Below are 20,276 nucleotides of genomic sequence, written 5' to 3' on the forward strand. Positions count from 1 at the left end.
CCTCGGCAGGCTGTGGGCGGGCTTTCGGATAGCGCTGCGCATACAGGGAAGCGCTTCCAGGGCAATAAGGAGGCCAACCGGAAAGAAAGCCGAAGGAAATGGGAGACGTCCCATTCTTGCTACGGTGGCCTGGAAGGAGTGGCGGAGGCGGCTCAGGAGAATTGCTCGCTTCTGGGACTCAATCGTAATGTCTTTCAAGAGGGAAGGGGATGATTGGAGTCAACTCAACGTGCTTAAAGTAAGCGCAAGAGGAGAGCGTTGGGAGCAGTTTCACTACCCTGTGAAGGAGCTGTTTTGTTGCTCTGGCAACAGCTGCGGTTGGGGGGAGGACGCGGGAGGGAGCGGCTAGAGCTGGGTAGTGACCCCTTTTTCGCTCTGATTTCTGTTCTCATGGTCCTTACTCCCTTTCAATCCTCGTCCCTGTCGTTTCCCTTCCGTCCCTCCCTCCTATCCGGCCGATGCCGTCCCGTTACCCCCTGTAGAAACGAAGAGTCGGGGACCTGCTGGCCAGTTACATCCCAGAGGATGAGGCGCTGATGCTACGGGATGGACGGTGAGCGCGAGGGGTGATCAAGCCTGAGGGTTCTGCGGTTAGAAGCTTAATAAAATTTTGTTATCAAGCGGGGAGAGCGGGAGTATCTAGGATTCTTTGGTGGGGAGTGAGGGACAGGGATGTGGGTGGTGGAGATTGGGAGACCTCAGAGTTTGGCTTTGGAAAGGATTGCTAGGTCAAGTGGGACCAACAGCCCAGACCCCACTCACCCGGGACCAAATATCTTCTCTCCTCATCTCCAGCTTTGCTTGTGCCATCTGTCCCCACCGACCTGTACTGGACACCCTGGCCATGCTGACTGCCCACCGTGCAGGCAAGAAACATCTGTCCAGTAAGTTTGAGGGAAGACAGGGGGTCAGAGAATAAACTCTCCAAATGTCTGCAGATACTCTGCTGTTCTGTTTTTAATTCTCTTCCCCTCAATCCTCAGGCCTGCAGCTTTTCTATGGCAAGAAGCAGCCAGGAAAGGGAATGGACCAGAGTCCAAGACAGCAGAATGAATTGAGGCCGTCAGAGACCAAGGCTGAGGTAGTGGGGGGGTGGGGGGATGGTTTGTGTTTCAGGTGGGCCTGCTGCACACCTTAGGCTTGAAGGGCTTTGACTTCTTTCTAGCTCTGAAGACTCTGACTCTGTTTCCCATCTCCATACCAGGCTCCTCTGTTAACCCAGACTCGACTTACCACCCAAAGTGCTCTGCACAGAGCTCCTTACTATAACAGTTGCTGCCGCCGGAAGTACAGGTCTGTGGGGTTGGAAAGCCAGAGGTAGGGAGGGACAGAGGAGATAAATGGCTCTAAAATGATGGTATTCCAAATTGTATTCTCAGGAATACGAGTATTCCAGAGATGTTAACTGCTATTTCAGGAAAAAGAGGATTTTGCCTTTGTTTGTTTGTTTCAGAAATTGCACTTTGTAATCCTACTTGAAGAATAGTAATATTAGTATATTTGAAGGGCTCTACAAAGTCTTAAGATTAAAAAAACCTCAAAAATTTTAACCTAGACTTTTAAAAATTCATTGATTCCAAAATTCTTTTTTATGCAGGGCATTTATTAATATCTTGAGGAACACAGTTTAGGAAGCACTGCTGTAAGGGGTTGGGAGTCATAGGAGAATTGGCCCTTTTCCTTTATCACTTTTATAGACATTGATTCTTCTCTACCCAGACCAGAAACCCCTCGTCCCTCTGTCTCCCATTCCCCTTTGCCACCCCCAGAGGTTGAGCCCGAGAGTGGGAAGATCACTAGGGAACCCATGCCTGGGGTTGGCCCACAGGCCAAAGAGCCAGCAACTGTCTCGTCCCCTGCACCCATGAGCCCCACAAGAAGACGAGTCCTGGATCATTACCTTACCCTTCGAAGGTGAGTATGCAGAATCACTTTCCTCAAGTTTTCTCTTTTCTTTCTGACTCTCCTTATTTCAATCCTTCTCAGTTGTTTTTTTCTTATCCCCACTAACTTCTTAAACCTCTTTTCCTGACCTATTCTATTTTCTCTGATATTTCTAGCTCTGGATGGATCCCAGATGGACAAGGTCGCTGGGTAAAAGATGAGAATGTTGAGTTTGACTCTGATGAAGAAGAACCCCCTGATCTCCCCTTAGACTGACACCCTCTTTCCCCACTTGTTCACAAATAAATTTCAGCGGGCTCTGGGAGCCTAACTTTCCTCGAGTCGGCTTCCGTGTCCCATTTCAGGATTTCATTGGTGGATTTTTTTTTAAGGAGGCTGAACACCCAGCGTGAAGCCCGAGGTGGGGCTTGAACTCACGACCCTGAGATCAAGACTTGAGATCAAGAGTCAGATGCTTAACTGACTGAGCCACCCAGGCACCCCCCATTTCAGTATTTCACATCTGCATTCTTAGCCTGGCTAACTCTTCCCTGCAATGTACATGGCTCCCCATACTTCTAACCCCTCCCCCACCTTCTACCAAAGTCATGCCAAGCGTCAGCTGCACACAGCCCAATGCCCTATTAATAAGTCTGTCAGAAGGAGGTCTTTGCCCTTCATGTTGTCTGCCTTCTTCCCCACCTCCACTCAAAGTCCTTTCCTCCTTCAGATCACATGAGGGTTGTGGGTAGGCACCAGGGGGCCTGGCCACATCTGGAAAGAGGGCTGGGGTAGGTCCCTATGAGAGCAGAAGGGACTAACAGCATTGGCAGGGCCATGGGGAACACCAAGGGAGGGAGCTCCCCCACCTCCGCCTAGTAACTTGAACCTCCTTGCCTGCTGATCCCCAGAGTATAAATAATCCCCTGATGAATTGGCAGTAACCTTTGGGGGTTAGCGCCAAGATTCCCACCCCAAAGCCCAAGGAAGGAGGCAGGCAGAGTGGACAGAAGGGCCTTTATTTACAGGAAGGGGGAGAGATGAGGATTTAGGTATTCAGGGCTCCCAGCTATAGTTGGTAAAGGGAAAAGGTAGTGTTATCTCTTTTTTTGCTGGCGACCTGTAACGGGAAAGAGTAAACACAAATCTTTATTCCATCTCCTGCTTCCTGCAAAGGTGCCCTTCTTCCCCTTTCCAGTTCCTTGGCCAGACTCATAAAGAGGTAATGGCTTAGGCCAGCAAGCATGCCCACCCCCCATTAATAAAGCAAAATAAGAAATGACATGGCAAGTAAAAATACCATGGCCACAAACAGGTATGTCTAGATTCTTTTCCACCTTCCTACAGGTATAAATTTGGGGCAGGGGACTTTTCTATCTACTTTCTGGTCACTTATGTACTTCTCATGTGACTCTTGTTTTGGCAGCACCCCAGGCTTTTAGTCACTAAGTCAGCTTTCAGGAGGATCCTCTCCCTCCTTGCCCTTTCCCCCACACAACATGTCTGCGTTTACTCACGTAGTTCATTGTTCCGGGTCATGGCCTGGGCGGCCCGAGCTCGTGGCCCCTGCTGTGTAAAGTGGTAGCCAAAGCGGACAATGGAGGGACACTGTTCGAGCACGGTGGCCATCTCCATCTCCACTGCGTCGCCAGGCCACTGGCGCTGGGGGAGGGAGAGATGAGACCTGTCAGCTACCCTCTCTGCGTTGTTCATGGTCCCACACCACCAACCCTTTGGGGAGTCAAAGAAGCTTGTTTCGTGACAGTGGGTGATGAGAGATGCTGACTTGGCTCCCTTCATAGAGACAATGAAGAGAATTCAGATAAGATTAGATGAGATCCTGACCCAGTGGCTGCCCGAGGGAAGAGACTCAGTGAATATTAGCTGAATGCAAAGACCAGGGGAAGGAAATGCTGACCTGGTTGTCTACACGGAGCTCAGTGAGTGTGGCATTTTCCCGAACTGCCTTCAGCACAGCCATGAGCCCTGTGCTGCTGATGAAGTTGGATTCAATGTTCAGGCTCTGGAGGCTACGATTCTCACGCAACATGTCCGCCACCGCCTGGGTAGTAGGGACTTGGGTTAGGATTAGGGGATGGTTTCACAAATGACTGAGGAGAGAGAGAACAGGAGCAAGAGGGAGCACAGGTCTTTGAGAAGAGTCCTTGAGGAGCTGTCGGTGGGGCTAGAGGGAGACAGAAGGGAGCGCAGGTAGTAGGGGAAGCACAGAGGGTAAGTGTGCAGTGGAGTTGGTGGGTGGAAGAGAGGGCTGTGACTCTGAGAAGGTGATCTGAGGATCTCAGAGTGTTGAGCCATAGGAGTGAAGGTAGAGTCTCCCATCAGGCTATGCTAAGAGAACACGATGGGAATAGCACCCCCAGCACAGCCCCTTATGACAGCCCTGGCAGGGGTACGTGTCAAGGTATGGGGAGAGGGCTAGGGATTTCAAGTTGCCTTACATTGGCAATGGGGTCACCACTCCTTGTGGCCACCAGACTGAAGCTCCGGACATAGGTATTTGTCTTCATTGCCTCACATAACTCCGTTAGCATGGGTATCGGGATGTCCTGTCAGGGGAAGAAAGGGCGGGCTAAGGGGCTCACATATCTGGGACTCACATAGTTAAATGGGAATTTATTATTTGAAGAATGAGGAGGTCAGATACCTGTATGTTATTGAGGTTCACCTCCTCCAGCTCCTTGTCGTTGTTTTGAACACTCTTTAGGATCTCCTCGATGTTTGTGGGATTTGGGGGCTCATCTGGCACCGGCTTATACTTGTCAGGTTGCACCACACCTGGTGGGTGAGGGCCAGAAGGAAACCCCAACATGTCCTCCACAATCTCCTCCCCATTGGTTCTCTTATTATTCATGTACCACATTCTCTCCGTGATCCCCTTGTTTCACCCTTTGCTACCTTTCCTCAGACCTTGGGACCACCTGCCAAAGCCCTGGGTGTCATGCCCCCGGACACACTCACTGCTAATGCCTTCCGTGTTGCAGATCTCTCCACTGCAGATGGCGTCATAGTATTGCTTGTTGCTCATCAGCGTGTACATGCCTAGAATTGCTGGAGAGAGCAAGTAGAGGGGGGACAGGTTTCTTCCCAGTCCTCCCTCCTCATTCTGAATCGGTTGTAGTTTTAAAGCCTGACCTCCTCCACTCTTCCAGTGAGGTTCCTATCTCCCTAGGTCCCAGAGTTCCCTTACATGAACTGCTTAAGGTGGTGGCTTTTAAAACTTTGAGGCAGGGCTAAGGGAAGGTCTCTAAGGAACCCCCAGAGGGTGAGGGAGGGAAAAACAACAACAGTATTCCACATTCAGGAAAAAAAAAAAAAAAGCACGAGGGGGTCTGTCAGACTTCCTCCTGTTTTCAGCCAGGATAGTTCCACTTTTTTTTTTTAAGATTTTATTTATTTGCTAGAGAGAGACACAGTGAGAGAGGGAACACAAGCAGGGGGAGTGGGAGAGGGAGAAGCAGGCTTCCCACGGAGCTGGAAGCCAGATGCGGGGCTCGATCCCAGGATCTTGGGATCATGACCTGAGCCGAAGGCAGACACTTAATGACTGAGCCATCCATGCGCCCCAGGATAGTTCCACTTTTATTTGCTTTAAAATTCCTATAAAATTACCTTTGAGATGTGAACTTACTAAATTAAAAAATGAATGAGTGGGGCGCCTAGGTGGCTCAGTTGGTTAAGCAACTGCCTTCAGCTCAGGTCATGATCCTGGAGTCCCGGGATCGAGTCCCGCATCAGGCTCCCTGCTCAGCAGGGAGTCTGCTTCTCCCTCTCCCGCTCCCCCCTCTTGTGCTCTCTCTCTCTCAAATAAATAAATAAAATCTTAAAAAAAAATAAAATTAAATTAAAAAAATGAATGAGTGAATATATAAACAAACAAAAATTAAAAACCATGGCCTGGAGGCTTTCTCTAACATCCATGTCCTGTTCAGGGCCTTCCTCACTAGTCCCAGGCCCTGGGTAGGAACCCCTGGCCCTGGTGTCCTCACCCTCCTCAGCGTCCCACAGCTGCCCACCTGCAATGTCACACATTTCAGCATCTGTGGCATTGGCCAGTGCCTCTTCCAGTTCAGGCTCCAGAGTGATCTGCTCCTGTACAGGAATTTCTCTCTTGGGCTGAATATAGGGTTTCCCTGATGGGGAGATGAAGGGTGGTTGAGGTAGAGGTCTTTCCTCCTAAGATCCTGGTCTCCAGCTTCCTTTCCTTCTCCAGGTGGAGGAGGTCTGGGTCATTAGGGGCCACTGTAAAGCCTGAGTCCTCTACCAGCTCAGGATTCCTGGGTCCCCTGATCTCTTCTAAAAGTTGAAGAGTGAAAGATGGCATGTAGGTTTCAGGGTGGCCGAGTCCCTGGGCAGCTAGGAGCTGGAAGGGGAGAGGGAAGCTGGAGGGGGTACATTTGAGAGACAACCATTTGGGTTTTGGTAGGCATGGTTGTTAGGGTCTCCATACCTTTCTTCTCGCCTGTGAAGGGCACCAGGTCATCACGCTCTTTGACCTCTAGTGCCTGCTGCTCTAGGTACTGCAAAAGGGCATCCCGGTCCAGCGGCCCCGTTGGACTCTTCTTTGTCTGGTCACGTTGTCTTAGTCCAGCTGGCAGGAGCATGTTCTGAGGGATGAGTTTTGGGGAGCAAGTCGGACCTCTTCTCCGATCTGGGCTCCCTAAAACATCTACAGACACCCTTTCCCTGGCCCCCTTGGGACTCCAAGCCCTGTAGGCTGCCCCGATCTTAGCCACCCAGGGCCCCTCACCCTTCCCAAATGCCTGGGAACTGCCCCTGGTTCCCTGTGCTAGGGCCCCTACCTCGGGGTCCATCTCCTGTAGCTCGCAGTCCAGCTGCTCTAGCTCCTTGGGGCTCAGGGTCCTTAGGATCTCATCTTCATCTATGTCTCTGTATTTCTCCAGTTCCTTCTGATACGACGACATGATGGCCCCCACCCCCTCCCCACTGTGTGGCACTCACGGAGCCTGGGGGACATGGGGAAAGTGACTGGATAATGGAAAGATGTACACAGATGCAGCAGGACATAGACCAGCCAGGAGGTAGAACAATGAACTAGACGCCTTGGAGGTTAGAAATCTAGTTGGGCATGGGAAGATGGGGGAAGGTTAGGTTGTTTAGTTAGAATCAGAGCTTCCTTCTTCCTGCTTCCCCAGCTTCAACCATTCTGGATGGGGATCCCAGGCATCCAAGCTGGATTTGTCTGCCCATTGTATGACAGAAATCCTGGCAGCACCCTCCTCTATAACCTCGCCTGTTGGTGCCTCTTGCCCAAGCACAGCTGCCAAGGCCCCTGCCAACACAGCTGGCCCCATGCCTGGTTCCTATTGGAAGGAAGGGGGGCAGAGAACTTCAGGGAAATTCCTCCTCTTTTCCCCATCATTCAGCCTTTTTCCTAAACTGGTTTAAGAAAGCAAGGGGTTTGGGGGAAGAGTTCTCTTACCCTACCCTTGTTTCTTCTTTTATTGTGGGGGAATCAAGATTTCACTTTTTATGTTTGCTAAAAGTCTAAATCCCAAGGGAAAGCAAGGGCTCAGAGGAGCTGGGGCACTTCCAGGTTGGGGGAAGGGTGGGACGGTTTCAGAAGGGACTGAGTCCCCACAATTGTCCCTGGCTTTGGATGGGAAGGTGACACCGGACCAATGGGTGGGAAATGCCTTCTAAATGCGATAAAGTTTCTCTAAAAACAGTGGTAAGATTAAACTTGCACAGTCTTTTACATTATGGAAAATACACACAAGCTACACATACACACCATGCCAAATATGAAAGATCCAGAAAGTGTGTGAGATACTTGCACTGACGATGTAAACTACGGTTAAGAGATAGGACGGACAGACGGTGGCAGAAACATACGCCGAGGGACAGAGACACACTCCGTATCATCCCCAATAGGAGCCACCCCTCTCCTCCCATCTCCCACCAGGCTCTGACCCATAAGCCCCCTGCCTTCCCCACCTACCAGTCCTGGTGGCCACCACCCTTCTCACCTCCCCTTCTGTCGGTTGGTCTGTCAGTGCTACTGGAGCACTGTCCCAGCAGCAGGAGGAGCCCGGTGCCGGGGAAGAGGGTGGGGGAACAGTGAGCTCAGCATTTTATTATTTTAGCTCTGGCCAGGTGGGGGGTAGTGGGAGATCACATATACACAGCCCCCATACCCTGCCCAGCCCTGAGAGCCTCTAGTGGCCACTAACAGCCATGGCACTTCCTTCCCTTCCTGCATAGAAATCTGAGTCCTAGAAACCGTTCTAGGACAATCACCTAGTTCCTACTTACTTGGTGCCTTGCAGTGAATATAAGGTGATATAAAGGTAAGTATAAGAATTTTGTTTGGATGTCTAATTTAAAGGTGTTTATAATCCAGCTGGAGGAATGAATACTTAGAATTTAAAAAGGGAAGTTCACAATAAACACTATTAAACAAAGTAAAGACCCATATTTACTCAGACGTTCACGAAGACTTCTTGCTCCCAACTCTAGATCAGATACCAGACAAAGGGGATCTTGCTCTTTTATTAGATTAAAAAACACAAAACCAGTAGGCACCGTGGGGGGGAAAGAAATATAGAAAAGGGCTGGGCAAAGCTCAGAGCTGACAAAGGGGAGAAGCAGGGAGAGAAGGGGAAACATGATGAAGAGCCCCAAGTCAGGGCAGGAAAGAGGTTTCCAAGGACTAAACATCTCCTTATTTGATGACAATTTTCTGGCGCAAGGCTCGGGGCCCAGAACCAGGGAGGGGCTCAGGAGGTGGTGGGCCAGGGCCCAGTGCCGAGGCAGTGGGCGGCAGTCCATGGGCAGTGATGTACTTCTTGTAGGCCTCACGGATGATCTTGAAGGCTCGAGCAGTGGCATAGGGGATGTCTGTGACAGGGTCCCGGTACAGGGCTGGCCGATGGGTCACGGGGCAGACCTCCCGAACAGGGACCTTTGGGGGCCGCCCTTGGGGAAACCATTCCTCAAATGTTGCATCATCGCTAAAAGTGATGAAGGTACGGGAACAGCGAGCTGGAGGGACGACGGGTCCAGTGCCAGCACGGGGAGTCAGTGCAGAAGCTGTGGGAGTAGGATCCAGTCTAAGGGGAGAGAAAGAGAGAAAAACACAAAAACCTCTGAGGAGGGAAAACAACGGATAAAGAATGAGATCAGACAGGCAAGGAAAGAGAGGAAGGAGACAGAGTGATTGGAGCTTTCTGAGAGAATCTAAGTGACAGATGGGGAAAAGCAAGCTGGGCTGGATGGAAAAACCTAAGAGAGAGGGGAGAGGCTAAAAGAAAAGCTGAGGGAAGAGGACTCTGAAGGACATCCACGTGTTAGAGAGAGCTGTGTGAGGATTGTTGAGGAGGGCAGGGAGAAGGCTCTCTCCCCTTCTTCCCTAGGACATACTCACCCTTCCACATCCACATTCTCCTCTTTCGGGCCTGGCTCCCCAACAAGCGGCACTGTCACCGAATGATAGGTGATTATGGGCCCAGGGCACTTCCGCTTCTTGTGCACCTGCTTCTTTTTGTCAGCCTCGAGCCTCTCGTATGTCTCTTCAGGGTCAAAGGAAGGAATGAGAGGATGGTGAGTTCCCCCTGTGCCCACACCCACCACTGTCCCACAGTCTTTTGAGGACGTTCCTGGCTGTCTAGTCCCTGCCTAAGCCATTCACGCAAATCCTCTGAGGCCCCCTAGCACCTCTACTTCTGACGTTTTCTGTTTGCTGCTGACATCCTCTCTGCCCATCTCTCCTGTCCACTTGGTTCCTCATGCACTCAGAACAGTGGGACTTCAGCGCTATTCAGGGACCCTTGGATAAGGAGCCTGTTTCCCTCCGTATTCCTCTACAGCTGCCCTGTCCACTTGATCCCAGCAAGAGCAGCATGCTGCGTCTTCAGGCATCTTTAGTCGTTACAGAGTTCCTTCCTATTTTAAGCTGAAATACGATGACTGATGACACTGTTTTACCTTTTTGGGCTATAAAGGATGCAGTTCTAATCTGTCTTCCACATGACAGTCCTTTACACAGTTGAAATTAGCGTCCATGTCTCTCCAGGCTGATCACAATGCCCATTCCGTCGAGCCATTCCTCGTACAACATGGCTTTGAGATACACTCTCAGAGGTTGCAAGCTGGGCAGCCTACTTAAGTGTTTTGTGTGATCTGTTTTGTATTGTATTTTTAAATTTTTTTTAAGATGTATTTATCTGGGGGAGTGGAGAGAGCGCGTGAGTGCATGGGGGGGATGGGGAGAGGGAGAGAATCCTCAAGCAGACTCCCTGCTGAGCTTGGATCCTGATGTGGAGCTCTATCCCAGGACCCTGAGATCATGACCTGAGCTGAAATCAAGAGCTGGATGCTTAACTGACTGAGCCACCCGGGTGCCCCAAGGAAATTACATTTAAATAAAGAGATTTCTGGTTCCTCTTAAAATGACAAGATATCTGGCAACCCTGCATCTGCACTGTCATGTGGCAACAATGAGCTGAGCGGAATAACTGCCTCTCCTTCTGAGCGCTCCGCTAATTCACCACAGTCCCCTGGCTGGACCTGTGACACTGTGCTATGGCAGTTCATGGTTGATATACATGTCTCCTCCTCAAGGACAATGACTGTGACTCACATTACCTATATATTATCAGGGCCATGCAGTGTTCCACACATTACAGGCACTCCACAAGTATCTGTTAATGCTCAATAGGTCAAAATATTCCTGTCCCTTTCCTCTGAATGAACTCCAAATTTGTTTCTTAAATGTGGTACAATCGTCTAGATAAAGTCAGACCAGACAAGTGTGCTCTGGAAACCCCACCAATGGCTTCGCCTCTTTTGTACTTGGAATTCTGGTTAGTAATATTGCTTCCTTTCCCTTCAGCCAACCTTCCAACCCTTCTCCTTTCAAACACTTCCCTGTACCTTCTGGAAATCCTGCTCCATAATCAGCCAACTCATCTATGTCCCCAAGTTCCTCACTCAGCAGGCCTTCCACAACTTGTCTTCCTGGAAGCCTGGGATCCCGTCAGGCCACCACTCTCCCGGTAGCCCTCTGGTGGAGGCTGCTCCCCCTGCCACATCCCAAGCAGGGTGTGCCTGTGTCCTGTTGAGCCCACGCTGCAGCTTTAGATCACGGCTCCTCTACCCATCTGCATTTCCCTTTTGAGACGTATGCCACCAGGCTAGACCACTTCTCCTTCCTGGCACGCTCACTCCGTCACTCACTGAAGACTTAGGCAATGCTTTCTGCTCTTCCTCTCCACCACACTCCAATCATCTTACATTACCCTGGTGACCTCAACATGTACACAGGTAACTTCTTCAACATCCCATCCCCACAGTTTCTTTACCAATCTCATCTCTTAACAATTTTCCTGTCCGTGACACTTGAGCTATCCCATTCCGCTTCAGCTACGGCCTATGCTTTGTTATTGCCTGGAACTGCCCCAGCTCTGAAATACTACAGTCACACATCCCAGGCTCTGGCCACAACATCCTATCCTTTGGGTCTGTTTGCTCCCTACTCTAGATACCTCTGTTCCTCCTTGAGACCTCCCGTACACGGACCTCTCCACATTCTCTCTCCCTAGCAGCCCCTTCCAGTCTTCATTTTCCTTTGTAAATCAAGGTTATTTCAGTCACTCTCATCAATCCAAACTCCCTGGCCCAGACCTGGATTGCTGAGTGCTCCTGGAGAAATATTATGCAACGGGGCAGACTGGAACTACCATGAACGCATGTTCTCAAAATTCAACAGACTCCCCCAACATCAGCAGAATATTCTATCTCAACTATTTCAAACACTCTTCACTCTCCTCAAGCTTTCAGCCCTATGCCCAACATCTGACAGGTGATAGTGCCTAAAAGACATCAGATGAGAACCACTTCAACGTCCTGCTGTGAGTTTACTAACCTCCAACTATAAGCCATCCTCCCACCCTCCCTCCTTCTTAACTTAAGCCAATTCCTCCATCTGCGCTCTAGCTACCCTTTCCCTCCACCTCCCACTTCTCCAAAAACCCACACTATTAACTATCCTTTTTTTGCTTCTCTATCATTAAACTCAGGGTGCTTCTCACCAAAGACAGAGTTCCTCCAATCTTTGAATAAAACAAACAAGGAAAACTCTACATTCACCCCAGACCCTATAGCTTTTATTCCTTCTTCCACCCCTCACAGCCAAACTTTTTAAGCCTGCTTCAAAATGGCATGGTTCCCCAAAAGTGCGCCTTAAGGTCATCTCTGACCTCTTTGTTCTGCTCTTGAGTGGCATCTCTGCAGCACTCAGAAGAGACTCTCTCTCAAACATTCTCTTTGCGTCTCTGTCTTCTCTTCCCCAAGCTTTCTCCCTGGCTGATCTGACCACTCTAACGTCATCAATGCTATCTATACTCTACAGACTTTCAAATTTCTGTTTCCAGCCCAGATCTTTTGTCTAAGCCCGGATGTGTATACTGAACTGAACTCTCAGCACTGCATGGCCTGTTCCCAGACTCCTCAAATTCAACATGTTCAAAAATGAACTTATTTTTCCCCCTGCCGAGCCTGCTTCTGCAGGGTCTTCTATCTCAGTTACTGATGTAAGAAGCCTGGGAGTTAACCTTCTTAGAGTGGCCCAAACCAACCAATGTGATCAAAGGATGTGGAGTATAATTACAGTGACATCAAGGTCACCTCACTGTTTGTGATGGCTCTCAGTCATTTCTGTTTTGAGGGACAGCTACTGTTTGAAAGTACTGAATTACCATCATACAGATAAAGATTAAATATCCGATTTTAAAGTCAATATAATGAAACAATCGTGAAAATACATCCTAAAAATGTTGGAACTGAAGTAAATCTTTTCTCAATCATCGTGTTCTTTTGGAGTTATCTAAGTTTGAGAAATATAAAAGTGGAATGGCTTGGGTTCCAGATATCTGCGTAAACAATCTTCCACCCCACATTTGTGCTGTAAACATTCAACTATACATTCTTGCTCATGTAAGAGAAAGATTCAGAGAAAGAAAGACTGGGGGGTGGGGTACAGAGAAAGAAAACAAATTAAATACTATAGTTGATTCTGTGTTATTTCACCCAATGAAAGTATGCCCCACATTGAGCATTTGATGGGATTGTATAATCTGCTGTTCCCTCATGTACCTCTCATGATTTAAGACTCTTAACACCCTATAAAGAAATGTGTGTTCTGGGGCGCCTGGGTGGCTCAGTCAGTTAAGTGTCCAACCCCCTGATTTCAGCTCAGGTCTTGATCTCAGGGTTGTGAGATTCTCTCTCTCCCTTTTCCTTTGCCACCCACCCTGACCCCACGGCATTCTCTCTCTCTCTCTCTCAAAAAAAAAAAAAAAAGAAATGCATGTTTTGTACAATCTATTATTGTACACTATTGTGTACTCAGCATATAAACTGAAGAGCTTTTAAAGAATCTTGACTTTAAAATAGTTCATCTCATGAACTAATTCTGGTGAATTTCTAATTTTCATGATTTAGGCATTATCACCCCACTACGTAAACCAGAACAGCAAAATACAAGTAGGTTAAGTAGTTTGCTGGCAGTCTTATAGAAAGTGAACAGCAGAACTAGGATTTGAATTCAATTCTATGCAATTCTTATTTTACACCAATACACTTTCTCTTCAATATAACTTGTACTTCAGAGCCCTCCTAACTGCCTTGTTCCTTGCTCCTCATCCCTCACTCTCTGCATTTCCTTCCTTTGATTCCCTTGTTCTGAATCTCCATCTCCCCAGCTGCTCAGGTTCTCCAGTCTCCACTTTTCTCATGCTCCTCAGCCCTCTTCCCTCTGTTCTCAAAACCACAGACTGACCCAGTGAACGTAAGTTGAGCTCCTCTGTGATCTTGGCCTCTCTGAGCAGCTCTTCCTGGGTTAGTGGCCGCTCACAATGGGGCCCCTTTCGCCGCCGTGACTGGCCCTGCCTCTCTTGTACCCGAAGGAATGTCTGTCTTGTATGCTCAGCTGTAGACTGACGCATGGACTTCCGACCTGGGAAAGAAGTCAGAGAGGAAGAAATCTTTGAATTCATGTCCACCTCCTTTATTTATTTTTTTAATTTTAAAACTTATTTGGAAATCATTTCAAACTTACAAAAAAGTTGTGAGAAGAGTCCACAGAATACCTATGTATCCTTTACCCAGATCACCTATTAACCTTTTGCCCCATTTGCATTGCATGTGTTTTCCCAAATGATCTGAGGGTTAAGTTGTACACATCCTAGCTCCTGACCCTAAATACCTCAGTGTATATTTCCTAAGAATAAGGGTTTTCCGGGCATCTGAGTGGCTTAGTCCGTTAAGCGTCTGCCTTTGGCTCAGGTCATGATCCCAGGGTCCTGGGATCGAGTCCCGCATGAGTGGGGAGCCTGCTTCTCCCTCTGCCTCTGCCCCCCCTACCCCTGCTCATGCGTACACTAATAAATAAGATCTTTAAAAATATATATAAGGGTTTTCCTTCCTTATATAACCATAGTATAGTTATCAACTTTAGTAAACTTAACACTGATACAATGCTTTATCATTATGTTCTAATTTTGTCAATTGACCCAAACATCTCCACTCACTGTCCGAGCCATCATCCTGTAGTTCTAGCGGCAGCAGTGCCTTCTCTTCTCGGGCCTTCTGAGAGCTACCAGCTGGAGTGCTGACCTTTCGAGGCCTCAAGCTCTTGAGAGGCTCCTGGGGACAGATTGGAATCAGATACCAGGGAACAAAAGTGATAAGGAGAAAGATGAGGATCTTAAGAAAACTAGCACTGTAGGAAATTGGACTGGTTGGGGGGGTAGAGTACTGGGACCTCATGAAGGGCACAACAGAAATTACAGGAAATTATGGAAGTCCAAGAAAACCAGGATACCCCCAGCACCTTATATGCTTTGGTGACTACTCGGCGCTTCCTTCTTGGCTCTTCTGCTTCTCCATCACTGGATGGTTCATCCCCTTCGTCAATGTCAAAGTCAGAGTCCACCTCATCCTCTGTGTCTGACTGGTCCCCTTGATACTCATCATCTCCTGATTCCTGAGGACACAGGGAGATGAGGTTCTGTCACTGGAGTCATCAGTGCCCCTCCAGGAACAGAATCCTTTTGCTTTCTTGATGTAAGAGTTGCTCCACTCTCCTTCCCAACACAGCCTTCAATTTCTTCAGGCAAGAAACCTTCCAAGCTGATGGCCTTTGGCACCAGCACCACCCCTTCCAAGCATTAATCGATTGCCCTTTACCTGTAACACGTTGTGTTAAATGTTGGGGTAGGGGCGCCTGGGTGGCTCAGTTGGTTAAGCAACTGCTTTCGGCTCAGGTCATGATCCTGGAGTCCCTGGATCGAGTCCCGCATCGGGCTCCCTGCTCGGCAGGGAGCCTGCTTCTCCCTCTGACCCTCCCCCCTCTCATGTGCTCTCTCTCTCTCATTCTCTCTGTCTCAAATAAATAAATAAAATCTTAAAAAAAAAAAAAAAAAAAAAAAAAAAAAAAAAAAAAAAAAAATAAATGTTGGGGTACAAAAGGATATGGTTTGATCTCTACCTTCAGGGGTCTCACAATCTGGCAGAGGACAGGACATAACTGTAAAAGGAAGTCTGAATACAAGGCAACTATAAAGTACCAAATGATACTATGTTGCAGGAGTGGCCCCTGGATGGCTCAGTCTGTTAAGTGGCCAACTCTTGATTTCAGCTAGGGTCATGATCTCAGGGTCCTGAGACTGAGCCATGTGTCAGGCTCCACGCTCAGCAGGGAGTTTGCTTGAGGATTCTCTCTCCCTCTCCCTCTGCCCCTCCCCCGCTCTCTCTCTCTCAAGTAAATAAATACATAAATCTTAAAAAAAAAAATGTTACAGGAGCTCAGAGGAAGGCACACTTCCCATAGACTGGTGGTCTGGGAAGGTCTAAACTTTAGACTTTATTCCTTTAGAGCAGGGGTTGTCAAACTTTTACTGTGAAGGGCCAGAAGAGAACAGGTAGTGGGTCAGATCTGGCCAGCAGGTCAGGGTTTGCTGAGCCCTGCTTTAGACTCTAAAGACCAAAGAGGACTTGAGTCATGGTTTAAAATACTGGTAATGTTTAGACAGCCAAGAGGGCAGAGGTATCATGGGTAGATGGAATAGCAAGAACAAAGGTTCAGAAGCAGGAGTGTGTATACCTTGTTTATGTAGATTTAGACCTAAGTAAAGCAGGTTTGTCTTAGGTAAATCTTCCTAGCTGGGGCGCCTGGGTGGCTCAGTCGTTAAGCATCTGCCTTCGGCTCAGGTCATGATCCCAGGGTCCTGGGATCGAGCCCCACATCAGGCTCCCTGCTTAGCGGGAAGCCTGCTTCTCCCTCTCCCACTCCCCCTGCTTGTGTTCCCTCTCTCACTGTCTCTCAAATAAATAAATAAAATCCTTAAAAAAAAAAAAAAGAAATCTTCCTAGCTACTCCCTTTGACTCGGGCACAGCCTTCTTCCAACATTAACTACCCTATAAGGCTAGAAGACATGAAAAGATTAATTCAGTCAATAGAGAAAATTACATATCAGGTTAGTAAACTGATGACTTTAATTTGTAGGCCAGTGATTCTCAGTTCTCTCCCTCTCCTTGTCTCACTGCTGATAATCATAGTTGAGGTAAACTTACTGAGAAATAGGTCTCATTCCTCAGGTGTGTTGGAACAGAAAAATAATTGGGTGCTAGTACTCTGTATAATGGAGAGCCAATGAAGATTTGGGGAGATAGAAAAACTGTATAAAAGGGGTGTTTCAGAAAGCTCTGGAGGTGGTTGGCTGAGTGGAGTAGAGAACATGGAGTACAGCCTAGAATTGAGGGGCTACAGGTTAGGGCTAGAATGAAGCCACATGAAAAATAAAGGGAAAAACTGTTGGGGGCAGGGGAGTCAACTGGGCAAGGTGGCACCTCAAACATGTGGCTCTCTCTTCAATCAGTGATGTAGACCAACAGGCTAATCTTGATACACATGCTGCCAAAGCAAGCAAATAGCACAGACAGTTGACACTCCAAGCTAGCCAGAGTTCAATCTTGCACTGATGACCATCATTTCCTCCCAACTGATGTTTGTAAAAGACAGCCTGGGAACACATTAATCCCCTAGCTCTAACCTGGTATTAAGTAATCTCACCAGAGATGAGTAGTTCAACTACACATTAGCTTAGTGTCCAATCAAAATGCTTTCACTAAGTTAGGGATTTACTACCATTCCTTTGGCTTTTATCAGGAGTCAATAATAGGCATGACTAGATAAGAAAATGTTTCTACATCATCTACTGAACCCCCATTACTTTATATATCTTATATAAGGATGAAATTCTTCCTAGGATTTAATGCTGAATGAAATTTTCTCTTAAAGAACATATATGCCTCTTTCTTACTGAAGAAAGAAACTCGGGGCGGGGGGCGCCTGGGTGGCTCAGTCGGTTAAGTGTCTGCCTTCGGCTCAGGTCATGATCCCAAGGTCCTGGGATCGAGCCCCACATCGGACTTCCTGCTCAGCAGGGAGCCTGCTTCTCCTCTCCCTCTGCTGCTCCCCCTGCTTGTGCTCTCTCGCTCTGTCAAATAAATAAATAAAATCTTAAAAAAAAAAGAAATTCAGGGTTTGGCTGCCAGGAAGTTCACAGCTAAATTTAATATCAATTGCTATTACCAATTTAGCAGGGGCTCCTGGTACAATTACTTCTGATCTGTCTCTATTTTTACTGTTCCTACTTTTTTTGTTTGTATGGTAAGCCTCCTTTAATCCTTTTTGGAAACATGAAGGGTACATATTAAATAACGACTCGTAAAATGACAGGAATAGGAAAATGGCCTTTGGGGGAGGGATGTGAACATTCTATTTTAAACTATAGTTGGTCAGGGCTGTGTAAGTAATGACTCCCAGTCATCAAGTCCTGTGGATTCAATTTCCTTAATTTGTCTTGAAACGTATTGCCCATGTTTCTCTACTCCCACTTACCTCCTTCAAACCATTCTCCTCATAACAGAGTGAGCTTTCTAAAGTACAAATTTGATCATGGTACTTTGATGAATCTTCTCAGTCCTCTGGATGAAGAGCAAAACTCTTTAACATGGTTCACAAGGCCCAACATGATCTGGCCTATGCCTACTCCCTCCAGCCTTACTAACCTTTATTCTCCTACAAGGTTTGGAGAATGAGAGTAAGCATGCATGTACCAGACCGAGACTCAGTACCTTTACACATTCTGCCCCAGCCTCTCCGTGGGTTAACCTTTCTCCTCACCCTGCTCCCAGCCTACTACTATTCATCCAGCCAAGGCCTACTTTTCATACTGTAGTAAGTTTAAACATCATGTCCCCCAGGGATGTCAATCCTGACCAATGACTCTGGCTCCCACATGTTACCAAAGCACTCTATGCTTACCGGTTATTTTACTCCTTATCACACAATATTTCAACTATTAATTCATCTGGTTCCCCCATTGGGGTCTGGAATACGAAGAACAAAGTGGTGTTTTTAATACTCTCTGCTTCCCTAGAACTTAAAACAGTGGTTGGTTTGGGCGCCTGGGTGGCTCAGTCGTTAAACGTCTGCCTTCGGCTCAGGTCATGATCCCAGGGTCCTGGGATCGAGTCCCACATCGGGCTCCCTGCTCCACGGGGAGCCTGCTTCTCCCTCTCCTGCCCCCCCTGCTTGTGTTCCTGTTCTCGCTGTCTCTCTCTGTCATATAAATAAATAAAATCTTAAAAAAAAAAACAAAAAAACAGTGGTTGGTTTGCCCTAGTTTCTCAACAGATATTTTAAAAATGGACAGATTCAATCAGTACCAGTACCAATCCAATCCAGAGAATGGACGTATACCGTTGAAGAAGACAAGCCATTTCTAAACTTACAGAGCTTACAACCTAATAGGAAAGTATAAACAAGCAGGCAAACCAAATCTAATTACAATTTGAAATATATTCTACTAAGGAAATAAATGGGCCACTTTTAGAGCAGTTAAGGAAGGGTTAACTAAGGAGACATTTACATTAAGATTTGAAAGCTGAAAAAAGAGTAGGCTAAGCCCCTCTTTTTAAGATTCCTTTCTATACTTCAGGTGGATAACCAGGCAGTGGGCCAACGAGTGACTACGACGAGCTCGCGTACGTTGTTAGACGTCAGAAGTGCAGTGAAACATGCAACTGGAGAAGTACACAGTTGGTTTCTTCCATATTCTGGGGTGCCTCCGGAGAGCCCCTCCATCCCTGACCCCTCCAACCCCATCCAGGAGTCTCCTCTCTAAGGCTCCAATTTATCCCCCGGCGACTCTCCCACCCGGTCTCTAGTATCAGCTCCCAGGGCTCCTCTCCATTCCCCGCCCCCTTCTTTGTCCGAGGTTTCTCCGTTCAGGACTCCTTTTAGCTTCCTCCCTTCCCTCTTCCTGGGCCCGGCTCTTGCCTCTGTGAAACCCCCATAAGTCGTCTGGTAGAACTCATCTTCCTCCTCTGCCTCCAGGAGCCCAGAAAGCCGGTTCCCCGCGGTCTTCCGGGGGGCCCGGCCCCCAGCCAAACTCATACCGCCTACCGAGACTACGCCGCTACCCGCGGCCCCTCACCCAGTGCGGCTATCGGAGCTCGGCGCTCGACACCACTACCTGCGGGTGGCAGGAGGCGGCGGAAGCCCGTCCTCCACAGGCAGAAGTAGCAGAGCGTCGAGAGGCTTCCAGTCGCGTCTGCCAAGCCTTCTTCACTCTACAGCCCCGCCCACTGGGGACGGGGAGACCACCCCCAAGCTCCCCCCTCCCTAGCTCGCGCGGACCTGAACTGTGGAATGATTCGACTAGGTGTCACCTGGAGCCTCACTATCCTAAGTCCAGAATTTGGGAATCAACAAATTTTCACTTATTAGAGGTCAGACACCGACCCCCGCTCCAATCCGTTTTCCAGTCTGCTTCTAGTAGTGAACCTTTCTAAAAACCCAGACTTTGTCACTCTTCTGCTCAAAGATCTTTAATGGCTCCCTAGCATCTACAGGTTAAAGTCCAAAATCCTTGAGCCAGAATAGTAGTGTGGTTAAGAGCAGAGCTTTAGAGCCAACCAGACTTGAGTTTGAGTTTAAGGTCGTCTAGCTGTGTGATTTTGAACAAGTGGCGGAATCTCGGTTTTCTCATCTGTGAAAGTGAGACTCGGGGCGCCGGGCTGGCTCAGCGGGTAGAGCGTGCGACTCTTGATATCAGGGTCGTGAGTTCAAGCCCCACTTGGGCATGGAGCTTACTTAAGAAAAATAATAAGATGGGACTAATAGTATCTACCTTTTAAAGTTGTTGAAAAAGGGGTGGGGGAATGGGGTGGCTGGATGATGGACATTGGGGTGCGTATGTGTTGTGGTGAGCGCTGTGTATTGTGTAAGACTAATGAATCACAGACCTTACCCCTGAAACAAATAATACATTATATGTCAATA

The 20,276-nt window shown here is 48.1% G+C and overlaps 3 protein-coding genes across 5 annotated transcripts; 1 reads left to right on the forward strand and 2 right to left on the reverse strand.

Annotated features, from left to right (window-relative positions):
• The first annotated feature begins 44 nt into the window (after positions 1-44).
• On the forward strand, positions 45-19,272 carry SCNM1 (sodium channel modifier 1). 2 transcript variants are annotated; one of them, XM_064588511.1, is made up of 7 exons: positions 45-238; positions 483-553; positions 796-884; positions 984-1,081; positions 1,205-1,293; positions 1,720-1,914; positions 18,931-19,272. In XM_064588511.1, exons 1-7 carry the CDS (start codon positions 188-190, stop codon positions 18,959-18,961), a joined length of 624 nt encoding a protein of 207 aa, XP_064444581.1. In that variant the 5' UTR covers positions 45-187; the 3' UTR covers positions 18,962-19,272. The 2 variants fall into 2 exon arrangements, with proteins under 2 accessions (XP_064444581.1, XP_045752622.1); XM_045896666.3 differs by lacking the exon at positions 18,931-19,272 and adding an exon at positions 2,061-2,225.
• On the reverse strand, positions 2,885-8,022 carry TMOD4 (tropomodulin 4). Of its 2 annotated transcripts, none has more exons than XM_045896663.3 (10): positions 7,893-8,022; positions 6,705-6,869; positions 6,353-6,509; positions 5,919-6,035; positions 4,864-4,953; positions 4,550-4,680; positions 4,344-4,451; positions 3,803-3,946; positions 3,402-3,546; positions 2,885-3,004 (listed from the first exon to the last, which is right to left on the reverse strand). In XM_045896663.3, exons 2-10 carry the CDS (start codon positions 6,825-6,827, stop codon positions 2,982-2,984), a joined length of 1,038 nt encoding a protein of 345 aa, XP_045752619.1. In that variant the 5' UTR covers positions 6,828-6,869; positions 7,893-8,022; the 3' UTR covers positions 2,885-2,981. The 2 variants fall into 2 exon arrangements, with proteins under 2 accessions (XP_045752619.1, XP_045752618.1); XM_045896662.3 differs by having other exon boundaries at positions 7,865-7,969.
• VPS72 (vacuolar protein sorting 72 homolog) lies at positions 8,384-19,405 on the reverse strand. The gene is made up of 6 exons (XM_064588510.1): positions 19,272-19,405; positions 14,756-14,908; positions 14,454-14,568; positions 13,703-13,879; positions 9,290-9,434; positions 8,384-8,975 (listed from the first exon to the last, which is right to left on the reverse strand). The coding sequence occupies exons 1-6, from the start codon at positions 19,386-19,388 to the stop codon at positions 8,588-8,590; spliced, it is 1,095 nt and encodes a 364-aa protein (XP_064444580.1). The 5' UTR covers positions 19,389-19,405; the 3' UTR covers positions 8,384-8,587.
• Between the last annotated feature and the right edge of the window lie 871 nt (positions 19,406-20,276).

Source organism: Mirounga angustirostris, unplaced genomic scaffold (assembly GCF_029215605.1).
Source record: "Mirounga angustirostris isolate CCGP_5_RB_7025 unplaced genomic scaffold, mMirAng1.0.hap1 SCAF_4, whole genome shotgun sequence".
In the NCBI taxonomy this organism is placed as follows: Eukaryota; Metazoa; Chordata; class Mammalia; order Carnivora; family Phocidae; genus Mirounga; species Mirounga angustirostris.